Here is a 20,009-nt window from a genome sequence, read left to right on the forward strand (position 1 = left end):
TCACAATACATTTAGTAGTGAGGAAGTGCATTCATGATGGTCACACACATATGCTGATAGGGACATACCTTGCCCATGTTCATCTGCACACATGCTATATGATCACACTGAATAGTAATAATTGTGGAAGAAAATGCTGAGCTGCAAACACCACTTTGTTTTTGTCATTCACAGATGAACATTTTACTGGCTGGTAAGTTGCTGATCCATCTCCTGCTGGACTTACTTTAACTTAAGCCTGTAGTCCACCTCTCACCTTCTATCAACTGTCTGTTTTCATCAAGCAAAGACAGTGGGTTATTTCCTTTTGTTTTTCTTTCATAACATGCCAGAGATGTTTTGGTTTACACCCCTGGTACTTCAAAACCATGACACTATCATCCACAGCAAAGCTGTTTTACTGTAGGCAAACCTTGATGTTTTCTTGGCTTTGTGGTTATAATCATTCTGTTCACTAAATTCTGAAGAATGGACTAACAGTTACCAAAGGAAGTTGCTTTAACAGTAAAAAGGCTATAAACGGCATCAGTATTATATTTCAAGCTTGAATACTTCATGACAAATGCTTGTGGCATATAAACTGCATATGATGATACAATGAGAAATTTTTATTGGCATTTGCATAGGAAAGCTGACCTCCTTCCCTCCTGATTTACCAAGTACAAATAATGTGGTTTCCCCAAGCTTGTGCCCATAAGCTTCGCTGTGCTACACTGTATGCTTCCTGTGACACACATACAGTAGTGGATGGAGCTGGTTTCATAGGACAGTTAACAGAACCAGAGTCACTGGTCCTCTGGGACAAGGACACTGGTCCCCTGCTTCTGAACTTGAACAGGCAAATACTTCACTGGCAAATGCTTCTGTGGCTCTTCTGGACACCTCTGCACTGGACTCTGCCTCCAGAGCAAATCTATTCCCAAAGCCAAGTTGGTGGCAGGGCATGTCTACCTGCTCATCAGCCCCCAGATACGTATGTCAGTGTATAAGCAAAGTCTATCCGAGCCCTTGATGGCTTCAGTGAGCAATGGGAGCAATGGGATGTAAGCAGAAGCTTCTTGACTTACTGCAGCTGTGTGTGCTCTGAAGTATTTGTCAGGAGTCTTAGCAAGTGCCCATAAATGTCACCTCGTCTGGATACCCTACCAGGGATGCCTGTATTTTTTCCCTAAGGTGAGGAACCTGTGACCAACACGTGAGGGTCAGTGCTACTGCCAGAAAGTATGCAAACAAGACCATGTACTGCTGCAGAGGCTGTAAGCAGGGAAAAGCCAGAGGATACTGGCACATGCATGGCCAAGGTTATTAGCACTGCATCAGACTCAGTTCAGAGCCCTCACATGCTTAACCAGAACTCACATAAGTCATATTTCAAGATGCAGACTGCACCTCTTACATCTCTTACCTTGTTTGGAAAGGGAAACTTGCTTTGCTCTGCCTTCCCTGGTGTGTGAATAGCTGACAGTGGTGGAGGCCATGAATGGGTCATCTCCTGAAAAACAATATTGTACAACAAACTGTATTTAGGAAGTCAGTGGAATAGGAAAAAATAATAGTATATCACTAGCATGGATATCTAGGTAGAGGAATATGTAAGTTACTGTCACTTCGAGGAAATGCCCAGTTCACATATAATCTAGACAATACGTGAGCTACATTGATTTTTATCACAGACTCTTGAGAGCAGTTCTTAAGCACCATTTCATTTTCCTGAATAGTTAATGCATCTTAAGTGCAAGAAGTTTGATTTTTCTGACAATCAGCATCCACGTTTTAATCATGAGATGTATTCTGCCTGGTGAGAATAATAGAGGAATCTTGTTTTTGCAGTATGGGAACAGAAATCTCAGTTTGTGACCAAATAATGAGGTGCATCCTATGGACTAATCACAAAATAGATTTCACAGACAAGGTCAGAGTGATAAACGTTTAACACTTTGAACTTGCCCAGTGGTTAATTCCTACAATTTTCTTTTTTATATTAAAGAAATTGAATAAGTTCATAACTGCCACTTGTTTGTGTTCTGCAGGTCATGGCCATGCAACAAGCCCTAAATGAAGTGTGCTGCTCTCCACCTTTGCCTTTTTCCTGTGCATTTTCAAAAGACATCTTTTAATAGCTAAGAGATGCACGGAGTTTAGGCTTGTATGCAGTCATTCCTGACCCAAACTCAGGTAGCTGGTAGACACACCTTCAATGCTGTTACCAGTCAGGAATGATAAGTTAGTCTCTAAAGCAAGTCAGAATTTGGGAAGGAGGGGGCTAAAGTGTGAATTAAACACTTCAGATAAGAGATGATTTGTTAAGAGAGAAGCATCATATTCCTGTCTAGTGTAGGCTGTTGGTTTTTTTTTGACATGTTTTTTTGACATGTTCAACAGCAACAGCCATAATATTTGGTACACAGCAACTTAACAGAGTTAATATGAGAAGCTATGTGAAGCACGACAACCCCGAAGAGTCAACCCACAAGTTTCAAGCGCTGAAGAGGAAACCACATCCTCCCTAAGCAGCAGGCTCACTGACACTCTCAAGAGTTTGCCCAGAAGATGCTCTCCTGTTTTTTTTCTACTACTATCTGACTCTGGAATGGCTTCTCAGCAATATTCCAAGGGCATGTGCTGAGATCTATGACTGCTCCCAGAATAATACCAGAGTTGTATTTCCATGACTCATTTCTAGTTTGAGGAATGTTCTCGTTTGAAGAAAGATGTGGGTGAATCTATCGCCCACCCTTCGGTAGTGCTGATGGAAGTGCTTCCTGACCCTGCAAGCACTGAGATGGGGCATTTTTCACACAGAAGAAAGTCTCTGCCTCTGCTGCCAATGAGTGGTTCAGCCCTTTCGAAAGAGTTTATTAGTAATAAATGTCACCTTTAAAGCATTCTTGATAAACAGTTTATTTTCTAATAAAAAAAAAAAAACTGCATTTTTTTCTTTTATTGGAGGCAAAAAAGTGACATGATTTATTAGATTTCAGTAATCTACGTGGATGCCTCTAATCAGAGCATCATCTGGTTTGCAGTTGCAGTATCAGAACCGCTTTGCTTTTCAGTTATTTGAGGTAGACTGTTCATCTTATGACTTGCTTATCTGGTAAGTGGCAGCAATAGCACTATAGAGTACATTTTAATGTACAGTAAATTCTTTTAACACAAGCAAGCTGAAACACTGGCAAGCAGTTTGCCATTTGGAAGGGAGCAGACCTATTGCTACAAGTACCTGGCATAAGTGCTATTATTTTCAAAAGATGAATTACATACTGAGAAATATTCCAACTGTAAGAGTTTATGACAGTAAATTGGCAGAAAGCAGAGTTGCAATAGTGACATTTAATCCTAGGGCTGTGATCTAAAAATGGATTTGTTTCTCATCCGTTTTTCTCTGTTTCTCTTTCACACAACCATTTGCTTACTTTCTAGAAAATGAAGTGCTGTGTGCACAGACGAAAGGCATGTTCACCTGTAAAACTCTATTCCCAAAGTGTTTTTCCCAAGAAGCTGAAGTGCTGCGCCCCAAAGCATGTCTAAGAAATAACCACGTGCCCCTTTCTTTTGAAGGGCATTGCCTTATGTTTCCTCCGTCAAAAACTGGGCCAGTCAGACTGGGATGGGAACATCTAGTGGTTTTGACCTAAAGCCATCCTACTTGTGAAATACACTGCTCAGTGCTTATGATTTCCATTTGCCCAGGCAGCAGTTCCTGTAGGTTATACTGTGGCTGACCCCCACTGTCACCTTCACGGAAACATCTTCTGAGAGGTCTGCTACGTGCCGTGCAGAAACCAATCTGTTAACAGAGCTCTTCCCTCCCACTTTGCCTACCCAAGTCTGACAATGATACCTTCATCCACGGAAAGGATGAGAAGGCTGATTAAAAATAAGGGTGACCTTTCTTTTTGACATGTCAAAATCTTTCATTTCTTCTTTTCTCCAAGATTATTTCTCATCCACACTTTAATGAAAAATGGCCCTAATAGTCTTTTTTTTTTTCTTTTCCAGCTAGCTTCTCTTCCCCTCCCTTTGTACTTGCAGTTGTGGTACATAATAAAGTTTTCTACATAATTTAAATTCAACATAACCATTTCTGACACAAAGTTGTACTAATATCGCTGGTATTTGCCATGGTTAATAATTGCTATTATCATGAATATCTGAATATGATTTTATCAGAGTAATATGATGAATTCTGTTCGTATGATGTATATATTGCTACCATTTGAAACTCAGTCAATTTAGAAATGAAATCAGATTAGAAATATATATAAATATAAAATCAGAAAACACTACGTGAAAAATATCCACACATCGCAAACTGTCTCCATTGAACAATGGTAAGTTTTAAATCCAGTAAAATATTTTTTGAAAAGAGAAATATTAAACTATGGGTACAGACTCTTTCTGACTGCCAAGAACAGAATCGCACCAACTCTTGTGATTTTGGTCTTCATCTGCAGATATCTGACCCAGATTAAAAGCATGGTGGTATGTGATTGTAACAAGATCTTTTTTCAGTACACAGTGTGAAATGCTTGAAAAGGTAAGACCAAGAGGCAACTGTCTAACTAACCAAAAAGGACTCAACTTTTAGTGTTAAAATAAAATTTCATGCACAGCTTCTCTTTTGAGGTCAGCTAACTTATCTGCCCCTGGTGCTTAGGATTGGCATAAAGCAGCCATCAGACTGAAAATAAGGTTTCAAATGTACTGATGAATGCCACCAAAAATTTAACTCTGTATCAAAAGCAGGTTTTTGGTTTTTTAATCATAAACTGAACAAAAAATAATTCTGAAGCATCTTGCGGATAATGTTCCAGCCATTGTAAGATAATGGGCTAATTTTAAACAGATTTAGATATTTCTACCAACTTGATTGGTTAACCTTTGAGTCCTGGATGAGGTTAAGTAAAGGAACCACTGAGAAGCCATTTGGGGTCCAGAAGTGTGGAAAACGGATTTCCAGATCAAAGAATGAAGTCCTAACTGGACTGTTTAGATAGAAATAGAATCATAGAATAGCTCAGGTTGGAAAAAACCTCAAAGATCATCGAGTCCAACCACAACCTAATCATACTACCCTAACTCTAACAACCCTCCACTAAATCATGTCCCTGAGCACCACATCCAAACGGTTTTTAAACACATCCAGGGATGGTGACTCAACCACCTCCCTGGGGAGCCTATTCCAGTGCTTAACAACCCTTTCTGTAAAGAAGTGTTTCCTGATATCCAACCTAAAGTTACCCTGGTGCAACTTGAGGTCATTTCCCCTCATCCTGTCACCCGTCACCAGTGAGAAGAAACCAACCTCGTGAGAAGTGGATAAATGTGGATAAGCACAGGTGCCCAGCTTCGGGATGGCCTATCTGGGACAGCGGCAGTCACCCTCCTCCTCCTGCTAGCAGATATACCACAATGACAAGTGGCTCAGATAGCCTGGGATGCTGGAGACCAGCAGAGGTTGCATCAGCAGGGACATGGTGAGCAAGGGGACAGGAGAGGAAGCACCCAGTGGGAGGGACATGCAGATATCAACAGGCCACAAATCTCAGGAGACCTCTGACTAACCCTTTTTATTAACGCGTGCTTATCCCTGTGAGGGTTACATAGATGTCCCATCTTTGTGGCGGTGTTGGCATGTTTCACTTACGCATTGGAATTCTGTGACTGCACTTGTCTCTGTGCATCGTAAATCAGCTTTCAGCAGCGATATGTAAATGTCCAGCTCTGCGAGTTATGCAGGTCCGAGCCTAGTTAATCTCAACCAACACACAAACTTGGCTTTTCTTCTCTTGGAAAAGAAAGCCTTCAGATAAAGAAATCTATAGTACTGTGTATCCTTGCTCCGCGTGTATTTTCTGCAGCAACAATTAAGTAATGAGACATTTCTTGTGGATTAATGACTGCTTGGTAATGTTTTGTTTGGGGCTTCTAACCCTAGCTTGTAGGTAATTTTTCAGGAAATGTTCTATCCAGAGGTAAATAATAGTATTTACTCCAGACTGAAGTCGATGCTGTTTTTCTAGTGCTATCAGTCTTGCTGTGTGTTGTATGATTCTAGGAACGGTCACAGTGATTGAAAAAAATTGTAATTAAAAACAAGTAGTGAATTCAGTCTCATCTAAATTTAAATTCCTGCCACATGTATTACTCTGTTCATTTGCTGCCACAACCAGAACTTATCATTGGTCCATTAAGAAAATTGACTGTTTAATCCTCCGGTTGTGTGTGTGTTCACCTACCCAATTTTTGATTCATAATATTTTGTCGCTCACTGAGGATGATTTAAGAATTTTTTTTGTAGCATCTCATAAAGGACCCTGTCAAATCCTTTTTGAAAATTATCTTAGCTGGCTCAGACTCATCCACAGCTCTACTGACATGTCACAGGAATTATAGGGGATTGGTGATATGCAATTTTCATTTGCAAATACTCTGCTGGATAGTGCACAGGGACTGCAGAAGTGCTCTCTTTATAGTCACCTACACTATAAAGCAGCTTTTAGGGAGGCAGTGGATATATTTTGTCATCTGGAAAGAGAGGCAATGCAAAACTAACACAGCTTTCCAAGACCTCTTAGTAAGTGACCACAGGACACAGCTAGAAAACTTATCTGCTTACTCTCCTCTCTTCCTACAATAATTTATTTATTTTTTTGCACAGAAGACTCTCTCTAAGTGCTGTCAATTGGCATGAATCCCTTTCAATTCAGTAAAGCTATCCTGCCACTGGCTGACAAAGTGGCTATGATTTTAGTGTCTAATATCCAAAGCAAAGAGTCTGACAATGAAACTTTTGCAGACTACATTGAAGCTGACAGCATTTCATTGTGATAAGGTTTTCATGATGTGAAAGATCAAATTTTCACTTTTTAAAAGTGATTCCTCTTATATCTGCTATTGTTGTGACTTTTATAACCTGAGCCTCAATGCACATTTGTAAAATAGTAAGATAAAGCTGTTTCCTCTTGTCTCTTTAAGATGTCACCTATACAAACTACATCAACTTACCCCTTTTTCTTCCTTGTAAATTCTTTATTTTCCTTTGAGCACTTGATAATTTTCTTAATTCCACTAGAACATCTTTTATTTTGTCATTATCCTTCTGGCAACAGCTATTCAGAACTACTGTAACCCAACAAAATACCTTGCCATTTTTCAGCTTCTGTTGTTTACTGTTTTACATCCTTCCCATCCACTCACTTAGGCAAGTTTTGATTTATATTTAATATATGTGTGACATATGGTGTCAAATGCTTTCTAATCTTTAGGTAAGTGACGAACATGGCTTCAGCTACACTCTGACTGGGGGACGGAATAAGGGAACACTGCAAGCCCCCACAGAAGAGAAAATAGTCTTAAGGACAGCAGTTGCATAGAGCTGGGTGCTGGTACAGCACTGAGTCCCAGTCAGCAGTTTTTTGTCTTCCCTATTCCTGCTCCAATGATTTCTAGAAGTCAGTTTTTTTCATAGCAACCTGCTGAAAACACATGGTACTGCATTTCTCCATTTCCTGCAGTCCGGGACCCTTTGAACAGTCTGTGCTTCGTGTTATATAAGTTCCTTTGAATGGATTTCATCAATGTAACATTCAAAGAAATAGGACTCACTGGAGAGACTGCCTGTCAAGGAATTTTTTGTTGTTGCTTTTAGGAGACACAAGCAATTGTGAAGCTTGTGACTGTGTTATCTGTGCTGTGCTTGGTTCTTCAGATCCACACAGGCGGGCATCAGCTGAAGTTGGCTGATGGAAACAAGACTCTGTGTGTGTGTGTTGGTGCTCTACACACCTGATGGAACAGAAGGGAAGGAAAGGGAAAGGAAGGGAAGAAAAGGGGAAGAAAAGGAAAGGAAGAAAAGGGATTAAAAAGGGAAGGGGAAGGAGAAGAGGAAGGGAAGGGGAAGGGGAAGGGAAAAGGAAAAGAAAAGGAGAAGAGGAGGGAAAGGAAGAGAAGGAAAGGAAGGGGAAGAAAGGGAAAGAAAGGAAAAGAAAGGAAAAGAAAAGAAGACCCTTGTAAAGCGAGAAGGTCAGGTTTTGCAGACTGCAGTATTAAAGAATGTGTTCAGCATTAAATCTCCAGATGTTAGGTATCTACAAAACTAAAGCACTCCAAATCATGAACATCTGTAACGTGATCTGTGGATCAGGTTACTCTATAGCAGATCACAAATGCCAGTGCAATAAGTTTCTGTTTAGAATTTGTTATCACTGCTTTAGTGGAACCATCCTGCAAATAACCTGCAACATTTAGTCAAGGCTTGGCAATATAGGAAAGATAAATATTAAAAAAATGCTTCAGTCATTCAGTGAACTGATTTATTTAGGTCCTTCACTGTATCATTATAATTCTTCAATACAGAGTCTTCCAAATTGTTCTTTGTTTATGTGATACAAACGAGCTGCTAAGGCCAGGGGTAGATAAGGATATCCAAGAGAATGGTGGCTTGAGTCTAAGAGCAAATGTTAATTAGAGTATAAACTGCCATGATCTCTCATTTCTGAGTTAAAGCCAGAAAGATTTCTTACCTCTAACTATCAGGAAAGAAAGAACATGTAGCCCTACAGGTATACCATAGAACAGAAGGCAGGAGGTTTCCTTAAAAACTTTAAAATATTCTTCACTGAAATGAAAAAAAAAAAAAAGAACAAAATTGCTTCTCCAGTTCCAGGGATGAATCTGTGATCTATCTGTAATCTTAGTTAGGAAGCTATGTTTTTAAATGAATGCACTGGGCCATATGATATGACAAACTGAGAACCAGTTTTGCTTGGGCAAGCTGAGATGATGTGGTTAATCAAGGTGCAATCTTTATTAGTGCATTAACCTCTTGCACCCAAGGACTGTGGATTCTAATTCTTGAATTGCCATGCAAGACTGATGCAGCTAGTTTTCTGGTTTCAGTTGGCAGCAAGCTAACAGAAGTAGCTAATGAAGATGAATTGCTGCCTCTTGGGAGTTGGGGGGAGGAGAAAGGAAGGTAAGGGACCTAGGATACTTCAAGGTCTGGATCTCTACATGATTTCAAATAATAATGAAAAAGTGCACATAGTTGACATTTTCTGAGATGGTAACAAGCATGTTAATTCTGCAGTCTGCTAACAAAGCAACAATAGCAGCCTCAGGACTGCTCTGGAAACACTTCAAGAAATTAAAATGTAGGTTATTGGCAATAAAGACCAAGACATTGGTTAGGGACGTATGCTGTATTTGACGGATGATTGTATTAATGTGGACAAAGGAACAGAAGAGAGCTATGAAACAGACACATTTACTACAAAAAACATCTGTGGTTTGGAGAAGATAAAAATACTGCCATGGTAAATATTTAGCAACACTGAAATATATTTGCTACAAATGCATGTAATGTTCAAATACAAACATTCCTTTATCCAGACAAAAATATGCTGATGAATGCAAGGAGGTAATGGAAGCAAGAAAAAAATCCACTTTTATAGAACTATACTTTTTTTTTCTTTTTCTTTTTTTTTTTTTTTTCAGGATTCTTGCGCTGTATGAGGCTGAAAGCTTTCAGATAGTTACATTGGTGGTCCTGATTCATCCCACAGACAGAAGGTCAAATAACAGGTCATCAGACTGGCCTGAGTTGATCTTAGTTCCAGTCTGTCATACTTGTGAAACCAACTTAAGAGGGCTGGGGTGCCAGAAAGATTCACATAGTCCCTGGGAGCCCAAGGGCTCGTATAAAGAGTGCTTTTAAGCATCTATAGTGGAGACTCACCAGTAGGTGTGAATCTATAATTTTAGCTCCGCTTGCTCAGCCAACTGATCGAATATTTTAAGCTTCACATACATGTGAGTAGTAGAGCAGTGACCGTGTGCTATGTTATGGAAAGACATCGCGTGAAATGCATTGTTCTGAACAATGTTAGAAGACATGTGCTAAATTTACAGGAAAAATATTGCATCAGGCTAGGACATCAAGCTGTGAATCTGAGCACCAAGGCAGTTGCTCTCCTTCCCTCTTCCCTTCTGTAGCATATACAGGTTCTGCAAGGCAAAGCAGCCTGTAAATCTTGCCTGGACAACGTTGCATGGATGTGGCTGACTGTAATTAGCAAACAATTTTGTTTATGATGCTCTGACAACTTGCAGAATCTGTTCATATACAAGGCATTTATTCTGAATGAGATTAAGAAATCAGTGTAGCACTGCGTGCTTCAGTGTATGTGAATTCAACCATCTGTTCCCAAGGCTGCTCATGTACCTCCTAGATCTGAATTGACAGAAAGATATTAAATCTTGATGATTCTTACCCTAGAAGGAGCACAGCTGCACAAAGTAGTGGCTGAAGCTGACAGAGACCAGTTCAGCTAAGAGTACAGACATGTACAGAGCTGAACATGGACAAACTCATATCTATGTACAGAGAACACTAGATATTTCTGGCAAAATGGTACTCTAGACCCAGAAAGGAGTTAGAGATCACCAGTGCATAAGCGACTGAAAATATCCTCCCAGTATCTCGCATTCTCACACACACAAAATTTTTCAATCATTATGTGTTTGTAAAAGGGAGGAGCAGAACAGTTAAACTTGTGAGCCTGATGCTGGAACAGGCTGTTTCCTCTGTACACGTTTCTTCAAAAATGCTAGAAAAATATGACAGATTTACAGAGATCAGTGCTGTTACAATAAGAGGAATCATGCTTGAACTACATGAGCATCTTCAAAGTGAGGAAAAAAGCCTCAAACAAACCCCAATTTCTAACACTCTTAGAAAACTTACTTCTAATCAGCTACTAAGTTCTTATATCATAAACCAGTGGCTAGAAACAGACAAATCATATTTAGGTAAAGAAGAATAATGTCTCATGAGCTGGAGTTTCACTGCTGGGATGTGGTATTAAGTCTTCATCCTTTAAAGTTTGCAGATCAAGAAAAGGTGTTTTTCAGAATAATCTGCTCTAGCCAAAAACAAGATAATGGGCCCGAAACAGGACAGAATGGCTGTAGTTACCTCAATTATTATGCTGGCAAGAATGCTAGTCAGAATGGGTGATAAAACATATTGTTCAGACTCACACCTAAAATATACCTAATGTAATTCTTGTTCTTTATTTTGGAGGGGTTTTTTTTTCTTTTCTTTTTTTTCAGTTTATCAAAATCTCATAGGTTATGGCTCTATCTGCAAAGCTGAAAGTGCAACAGTATTTCTGTATCTTGGCTTGGGTGAGGCTGAAGTGTGCATAAGGCCTCTCTTCCCTACCCTCCCTAAGTTTCCACATGACCTTTTAATGCTTTCACATTAAAAAGACATTGATGTTTTAGAAAGGTCATCTGTGATCATTTGAAATGCTTTCCTTAATTGTATAGATAATCCAATTTTAGGTTTTCCATGTTAATGTTGTGGGTGGCGAGCTGGTTTGTTGACTGGCGACATTTATGTCACATTTTTCTTCTAAAGAGTGGCATTTGGATTCTGTCTCAGCCTGGAAGAGTGCTGGGAGTGTGGCAGGCAGAGGAAAGCTTGGGTGCTGTTAGAAATGCCAGCACAAGTGAGCAGAGATTTGGAGAACCAGGACTGCCTCGCTTAGACAAATTACTAGACAACTTTGGGACTTAATCCACAGTAAAAATGAATTCACAATGCTTTCAAAGTACAGTGGTAGAGGTTCTCTTGGAAATGACAGTTCAGCCTTCTCGAAACTACTATGGAACTGCACATTCAACTGGTGAATTTAGGTATCTGTGAATTGACAGAAACTTCTGAGGACAAGAATATCTGTCAGTATTTTAGAAAGGTGATTTCCTTTTCTTTTTGATGTCTTGCAGTGCTAATGTTTGAATAATTTGATCCAAAATGTGTTTCAAAACCAAAGTGAGATAAGAGAAGAGGAAGAAATGAGGCATCAATGGTCTGTTCGTATCACTAAATAATTCAGTAGAGGTGTCCCACTGGATGCATTCTCCATTTAAAATCTCTGAAGCTTTCCTAAGACCCTATCCCTGCACACAGGGAACACCAGCCACTACAAATTGGGATAGGTTGTCCAGAGAAGCTGTGGATGCTCCACAGAATCATAGGATCAGAAAACTTGATCCCATTGTTAGTGTCATTCATGAAGATATTCAAGAACACTGGTCTCAGTACTGCCTCCTTAGGGACACCACTTGTCACTGATCTCCATCCAGACATTGAATTGACCGCTATTCTTTGGTTACAATCTCACAACCAGTTCCTTGTCCACTGGACAGTCCATCCATCAAATCCATATCTTTCCAATTTGGAGAGAGTGCTGTTATGTGGGACCATGCCAAAGGCTTTACTGAAGTCCAGGTAAATGATATCAGGGGCTCTTCCCTTGTCCACTGATGCAGTTGCACCATCATAGAAGGCCACTATGTTGGTCAGGCAGGACCTACCCTTAATAATGCCATGCTGGTTGTCCTGAATCACATCCCTCTCTTCAATGTGCCTTAGCACAGCTTTCAGGAGGATCTGTTCCATGATCTTCCTCAGTAATGAGGTGAGGCTAATTGGACAGTAGTTCCCTGAGTTGTCCTATTTACCCTTCTTAAAAATGGGTGCGACATTGCCTTTTTCCATTCACCAGGGACCTCACCTGACCACCATGTCTTTTCAAATATCATCAGGAGTGCCTTGGAGACTGCATCAGCCAATTCTCTCTGGACTCTGGGATGCAACTCATTGGAACCCATGGACTTATGGATGTTTAGGTTCCTCAGATAGTTACAAACCCGATCTTCACTTACAGCAGGACTGACATTGCTCCCCCAGTTCACACCTCACAAACTATCTGAGTCTCAGTTTCTGATGCATCCCCAGAGGCATTCAAGTCCAGGTTGGATTGGATAGGGCAGCTGATTTGGTGGGTGGCAGCCCTGCTCATGGCAGGGGTTGGAACTAGATTATAAGATCACAGAACCATAGAATAGCCTGAGTTGAAAAAGACCTCAAAGATCATTTACTTCCAACCCCGCTGCCATGGACAGAGTTGCCAACCGCTAGACCATTCTGCCCAGAGCAACATCCAGCCTGGCCTTCAATGCCTCCAGGGATTGGGCACCCACAACCTCCTTGGGCAACCTGTTCCTATGTGTAACCTCACAACTTTGTGCCTTCCAAGCCACAGCCTTGGAAACAAGACCCATATCTGAGCTATGAAAATAGAGGAAAGTGAGAGAAGAGGGCCTGAGGCCAGTCCCTTGTGTCTGTGTGGCAAATGTTAGGTTTGTCAGTGACACAGTTCTTCTGGAAGGCTTTGCAAAGGTGTTTCACCCACCTGGGCTGCCACCGTCCCCTCTCGTGCCCTCAGAAGCACTAAGTGGCACTTGCCACTTCTCTGTGCTGCACAGAGTGGCCTTTAAGAATCTGATGCAGGTAAGCAGGGCCCCTTTGTTTGCCCCAGTTATCCCTAAGCAGTCTGGCATTTCTTGTGAATTGAGTTTTGCTTGAGCTGAAAGCATGCCCGTGGAACAGTAAAGGAGACCTTTCTTTAACTGTGCAATTCACTGTTATCTAGTGTTTACATTAAATGGGTTCCTCAAAGCTACCATTGTCTTTAGCTCTGCCTGCTTTAAGCCCTGAAACAATAACATTTAGTGCTTATTGTACACACTGTCTTTCATTTGCAAAGTAGTCTACAAACTTGAATTAAGTATCACAGCACCCTTGTAATCGCTGTAAGTACTATACTATCATTATAGGTAAAACACATAAAAATAGAATTAAGGTTGAAAGACACTTCAGTTGAAAAATCACCTAAGAGAAACTCATCATTTTCCTGTCACAAAAAGTATTGAGGGTGAAAATACCACACTCGGAAAAAGTAAGAGAATATAGGAAAACGTACACTGAAGCCTTAACTCTGTTTCTAAATCACACGGCCTGACTCCATCCATTACTTCCTTTGTCTCATTAAGAAGTGTAACACCAGAGTCTTATTTGTTATTGTAGACACTGTCTGCACACGCAATTCACAACTATTTAAAAAAAATGCAATAGCTTAAAACCACTTTAATGTGATGTAAAGTTAGAGACTGCACGACTGCTTCAGTTTTAGCTGAAATGAAATGCCTTTAGGTTTATCTGATTTGTTTAAAACCAAGTGAAATGAGTTATTTTAAATGAAAAAAAAGAAAAAAAAAGGATCCCTGAAACAGTTTGTAAGTAGGCTGGTAATGAAACAACTCATCTTGAACAGATGAATGATGAGCACCCTCAGAAAGCCTTCATGATCTCCATTGTTCTGCCTCAACATTTCTAGGTATTCGCCAGTGAAGTTCTATGAGAATCTCGGTATGAAGACAGCTTGGTTTTAGAGCTAGAATGCTATGAAAAATGACACTAAGAAAAGTTTTTACAACTCACTAAAGTATTCCTAAAGATGTTTGCCAGAAAACAGTAGGTAATTACGAAATTATGGGCTGTGTCATGACAGAGTTATGCAAGGAAGTAAGCTGGCTACATACGCTTGTTTATTTTTGAGCTCTTAACTGCATATGATTTACTTTTTCACTTTACAGCAAAATTAACATTCTTTTGCTGCCATGTAAAAAAATGAGAATGTATGTATTTTCTTTTTTACCTCATAGAAATCATGAGGAAAAATTAAAGTAATACATAAAGAAGCAGGTCACACTGTTATCGCTTTTTAATTATGTTACTGAGTTTCTAGAGAGCAGGGAATCAGGAAGAGAAGCCTTAGTCTTGCAAATTTAAAATTTTAGAAGTAATAAAATATTGTTTTCTGGCAATAAATATTAATTTCTTTTGGTTACTTTTCTGTAGAACCATCAGATTGCATTTCGCTGCAAAAAGAAGGTCCACATCATGTCTAGGTATTAATTAATTTCCACTTAAGCCTTAAATGAATCTCCTACCCACGGAAGGATTTCACTCCTGATGATTAAAGGCAGTCCCTTAGATCACTTCTTTTATTTTCCCTTTGGAACATTTTCTTAGTAAAACACAGCAGTGGATATACCTTTCAGAGCTTTACCATATTTAGAAACCCATCAGAAGAAAGATCACAACACAAAGCTTTTCTCCTTCAAGCCATGAATGCATAAACAAGGAACATCCTCAACATCTTGCATTCAGAATCTTAGACATGAAAAACACCTGTGGGTCCTCCCAGTGCTGAATCATGCTTACCAAGGAGAACAGGTCAAGCATGGCAAAGCAGAGCACCCTGCCAGGGGTTTTGCAGAGATTATCCAGCAAACAGAAACGTGGATATTACCTGTGCACAAGACAGGCTGAGGTTTTAAGCCAGAGCATGTTATAAAGTGAGACGAGAAAATATAAAAACTGTACTTTCAAATTAAACCTTTAATGCCAACTAGCAGTAAAGCTTTTAGTAGAGTCTGTTTTACTGATAGGTTCAATGTGTTGAGTCCCTATCCATATTTTAGCCCCAGTGCCTAGATTATCATTGCCATTGGTTTCTGAAGCTTAAGCTCATTAGTACAGCTATTTGTATTGATGCACCCAATATGGTTGCTAATACTATCTTAGCTGAGTGTTATTTATTGTATCTGTATATACAACAATATTAACACAGTCAAGCATCAGCACTGGCACTTCAGGGCACCATTAAATTCAGCCAGTGTTCAGTGAGAGATTTAATGATGGATTTAATGGTATTAAATAGGAAAAAATGCCCTTGGCCTTTACATTCTCATTTAAAAACATATAAAAGAGTAGTAATTCAGGCAGTTATACTTCTTACAAAGATTTCCCTTTAAATCACACTCAGCAATATGAGATCAGCTGTACTCAGCTGCGGTCTGTTACTGCATCTTGACCAAAGATAGCAGCTCCCAGCCTATCAGAATTACCAAACTGCTGGTAAATTCAGCTCAAGTTCCTATGCCAAATACGAGTGAGTTTACTGCTGAAGAGTTGCAGGCAAAGTTTGGTGGAATGGCTACTGAGATAGGGGGAAGGGTTTTAAATGAAAAGAGAAGAAATTTATGTTTGATGTTAGGAAGAAATTCTTTACTCAGAGGGTGGTGAGGCGCTGGCACAGCTGCCCAGAGAAGCTGTGGTGCCCCATTCCTGGAGATGCTCAAGGCTGGGTTGGATGGGGCTCTGGGCAGCCTGAGCTGGTGGGGGCAGCCCTGCCCATGGCAGGGGGTGGGGCTGGGTGGGCTGTGAGGTCCCTTCCAACCCAAACCGTTCTGTTATTCCGTGATTCTATGAAAATGAGTGGTGTGGTGTTCCCTGTGAGCTACATAACAGAGACCTCAGCAACAAAAGTTAGCAGAGCTGTAAAACACCTGGACATTAGACTTTTAAGCTGAATCATTTCATGGAATATTTTTATATATAATGATATTTATTTATTTAATTTGCGTGCAAGTACATGCAGCGGTGTGCTTGCTGAGTTTTTCTGTAGCTCGTGGCTACGTTTATCTTGATTTCTTTGTCTCCTAATGTCTGATACCAGTAGAACCAAGTGAATTTCACCTAAGAATGGCAGGTGAATGGCCTTTTTCTGTCTATGAAGCAATCACACCTTTTAGATATCACCAAAGGTGTGGAAGAAAAATGGCTGAAGACAAATATGCTCTCTATGTGACCCTTGGCTGTGATCAGGGGTCACCTAAGCACCTGTGAGTTCTTCTAAAGCTTGGAAATTGTGGGACAGATGTGCAAGCCCTCTTTGACTTCTGTAGACAGAAATGAATTTATACCAACATGAACAAGCAACTGTTCAGTTGTATGCTTTTTTTACACGTTTGCAGTGTCTATCATGAAAAAGAAGATTATGGCTGACAAACACTTATACTAGCAATATGAATACTGACAATTAAAATATAACTGTAAAACCATCATGTTTGAATTTGAAACCAAATTGAAAAAGGTTTTTTTCAACAGTTTCAGCATTAAAGAGAATATGGATAAAATCAAAATTATACTTCTGCACATATGGGTAATAACACTTAAAGCTAGATCCTTAGTAGCAAATCATGCAAAACAACAACAACAACAACAAAAAAAACAAAACAAAAAAACCCCACAAAAACGACAACAGGAAAAGCTCAAGTGACTGCTGAACATTCACATTTTCCTCTGAAATTTCTGTTTGTGAATAGTTTTACCAACACTGCTACACAGCATTTCTAACAAATTTGTCATATAGTGTCTCACAGGATAATGTATCTGGTTTAAAGCATGAGTTATGCAACAGAGATAAAGAAAGGGACAGGGCATTCTCATTTTATCATGCATCCAGACTTACTGGATTAAATATAGAGCATTATACAAATTGTGCATGAGTTTGATTCCACAGTGCTTTTCAAAATAAGGCTAAAATATCACTGATGTTCAGCCAAATCACAGGTGGGAAAAGCCATAAAGGATAAACAGTTCACAGCACAGCAGTAAGGAGATGGAGACTGTGTTAACAGAAATTTTATCCAAGGTTGAGAAGAAATCCCATTTCTTATCAACCAAGCCCCCAGTCTCTGATGTCATTTCAGAACACGGGTCTTTGGCTGTTACAGATACAGCTAACATCCTTATACAACGAAACACAGGCTTCTCAGTCATCTGCTTCAGGAAAAAAATAAGCCAGTACAGGAAAATAGGTTCCTGTTCCTGCACCATCCCTGGAGATGCTGAATGCCAGGTTGGATGGGGCCTGGGCAGCCTGAGCTGGTGGGGGGCAGCCCTGCCCATGGAAGAGGGTTGTAACTGGGTGTTCTTTAAGTCCTCTCCAACCTAAGCCATGCTATGATTCTACAATTCCACTATTAGAGTGAGACTCCTGCATCCATGCCATGTGTATGTTCTGATGATTTTGGTGCATGAGACCTTGGATGTATGCACAGCTCAAGCCTCATTTATGCATTTGCAAGCATGGTGCATACATGTGGTGCTCATTTTGCACAGTTATTTAGAATAATAAAGAAGTAATTTTTGTTTACTTTTTACAAAAGATCTTAAGTGGTAAAGTTTGTTGACAATGTAGTTGACAATGAGAATTCTTTTTTTATAATCTCTAATAGTATGCAGTCCAGTATTAGGCATTCCTGAAATTGCTTTGAAGCAATCTGTTATCTTTGGATGAGATACTTGTGCTGAGGCTTTCTGAGGCTTTCAGAGGCTTTACTCATGTCTATGGGTGCTCAGAGGCAGCTCCTGTTGAAGTCAATGAAAGTGGGTTACTCAGGAATAGTAAAAAAGGATATTACTGGTGGCAGTAAGGATTTAAAAATGCCTGAGTAGGCCAAATCCCTCCCTTGAGCTGTCTGCTAAAATGATATACTTTTAAGAGATTGAAAAGGTTAATCTAGAATTTCCTCTGTTGGCTAAATAATACTTATGCAGGTTTTTGCATGTTGATTATGTATCAATTATTGTATAATTGCATAATTACTTTAATTAGATTAAACTACATAATTGTGAAGTCTAATTACAGAATGAGGGGGAAAAAAGGTAGCCTACCCAACGTTAACTGTGGTTCCTGAAGAGAAGCTGTCCACTCAGATTTTGCTCTGGGGCAATTTTATTGTGCATGATACAATGATTTCCTCTACAGCAGCAAAATCTGAGGTAGCCCCAGGTGCATCTTCTGCATGGAGACCCTTTCAGAAGCTCCAGTGGTAAGATTGGAGTGGGAATACCATTTACAACTTGGCACCTTCAGCAGTAAGGTGTCCCAGGGCACTGGATTTTGAGTTGGTGGGGAAGAGAGGTTGGTTATGGAATCTGCGTGGAAAACATTTTGTTATGAACCACAGTTAGCTCTGAGGAAACTGCTCTGTTCCTCCAAGTGCTGACTGATAGAGACCTCCTTTCTGGTAGCAAGCAAGCAGCATTTTAAATCCAGATGTGATAGGAGAAATCTTACCCAAAGAGCAATGGAGGACAACTTTACCAGTGTCAGTGTTTGTTTTTAGCAACTGGGATTGAGGTCTTGGAGAAGTAAATCAGTAAACAACATTAAAAGCAGGTCTCTGTATCTTGGTAAACAAAGAACAGGCTCTCCTCTCAGCTGGGAATACATACTGTCTGCAAATAGACTCAATTTGGGATGTAATAATCATGAACAGAAGCATTGGTTAGTTACGTATTGATTAGTTATGTTCTGGACACACTCAGCAAAGTGCTCCACACACATGCTGTGCTCCTGCCCCAAGCAGCTGGCAGCCTAAATGTGTGAGATGAAACTCAAGATGGATGCAGAGACAGGAAACAAGGCTACGGAAGCAAGGCTACATACCACTATTTTGGCAGCCCAACTGCTATTGGCCATATTTGCAATTTTTATTTATTTTTCTTAAAAATATCACAGTGCATTTAACAAGAGGGCTAATCAGAGGCACCAGCTACCTCTATCTCCTATCTAACTGTTGATAAGTTGGGTCAAGAAAAGAAAGGGCCGTGAAATGCTATGTTTGACAATGTAGAAAAATAGATGCAAGCAAACGGCCCCATGGTTGAAGCTGCAGATCGACTCAGTGTTCCTTTTATTTTGTTTCCCAACAGAACTGACTGCAGTGAAAGTGTCAAGGCCAAAACCATCGCAACATGAGCGGATGTGACCCTGCTGTTGGGCTGCAACAAAAAAGCTGATAGATGTGCTTTCACTGAGCTGATCAGAGGGCAAACAACTGGGAAGCAATCCAGACCATACACTTCTTGTATTTAGCTTTGTAGAGGGTTCTTCACCAGGCACTAAGATATCTTGAAGAGCGTTTTCAAAAAAAACCTTGGACTATCAGATGCTGACTGGCACCAAGTGTCAAATTTGGCTCTGGTTCTCAGAGATGAAGATTCGCAGAATGGCAACAGACAGGGCTGGCAGATTCATCACACTGGAGAAACAAAATTGCTCTGATCCAGCTTACAACTAGAGTTTTCTAAGAATTATGGGCATCAAGAGATCCAGTGGGGAAGCACATAATTTTATGGAGTAAAACATCCTGTATTTTTATTGAAGTGCATAGCAAACAGAAGTTGGAAATATGTCTCTTCCTGATCACAAAGATTTTCTTCATCCACAAATCTC

General features: G+C 40.0%; 1 protein-coding gene across 6 annotated transcripts in view; it reads right to left on the bottom strand.

Annotated features, from left to right (window-relative positions):
• The window catches only part of AFF3 (ALF transcription elongation factor 3), a 324,699-nt gene that overhangs the window by 134,647 nt on the left and 170,043 nt on the right, over positions 1–20,009 (bottom strand). For all 6 annotated transcript variants that reach the window (XM_085214002.1, XM_085213991.1, XM_085213982.1 and 3 more), the window contains one exon: positions 1,406–1,492. In XM_085214002.1, coding sequence (XP_085070128.1) covers positions 1,406–1,492 — 87 coding nt within the window. The remainder of the gene's footprint in view (positions 1–1,405; positions 1,493–20,009) is intronic.

Source organism: Meleagris gallopavo, chromosome 1 (genome assembly GCF_905368555.1).
Source record: "Meleagris gallopavo chromosome 1, MGAL_WU_HG_1.1, whole genome shotgun sequence".
NCBI lineage: Eukaryota > Metazoa > Chordata > Aves > Galliformes > Phasianidae > Meleagris > Meleagris gallopavo.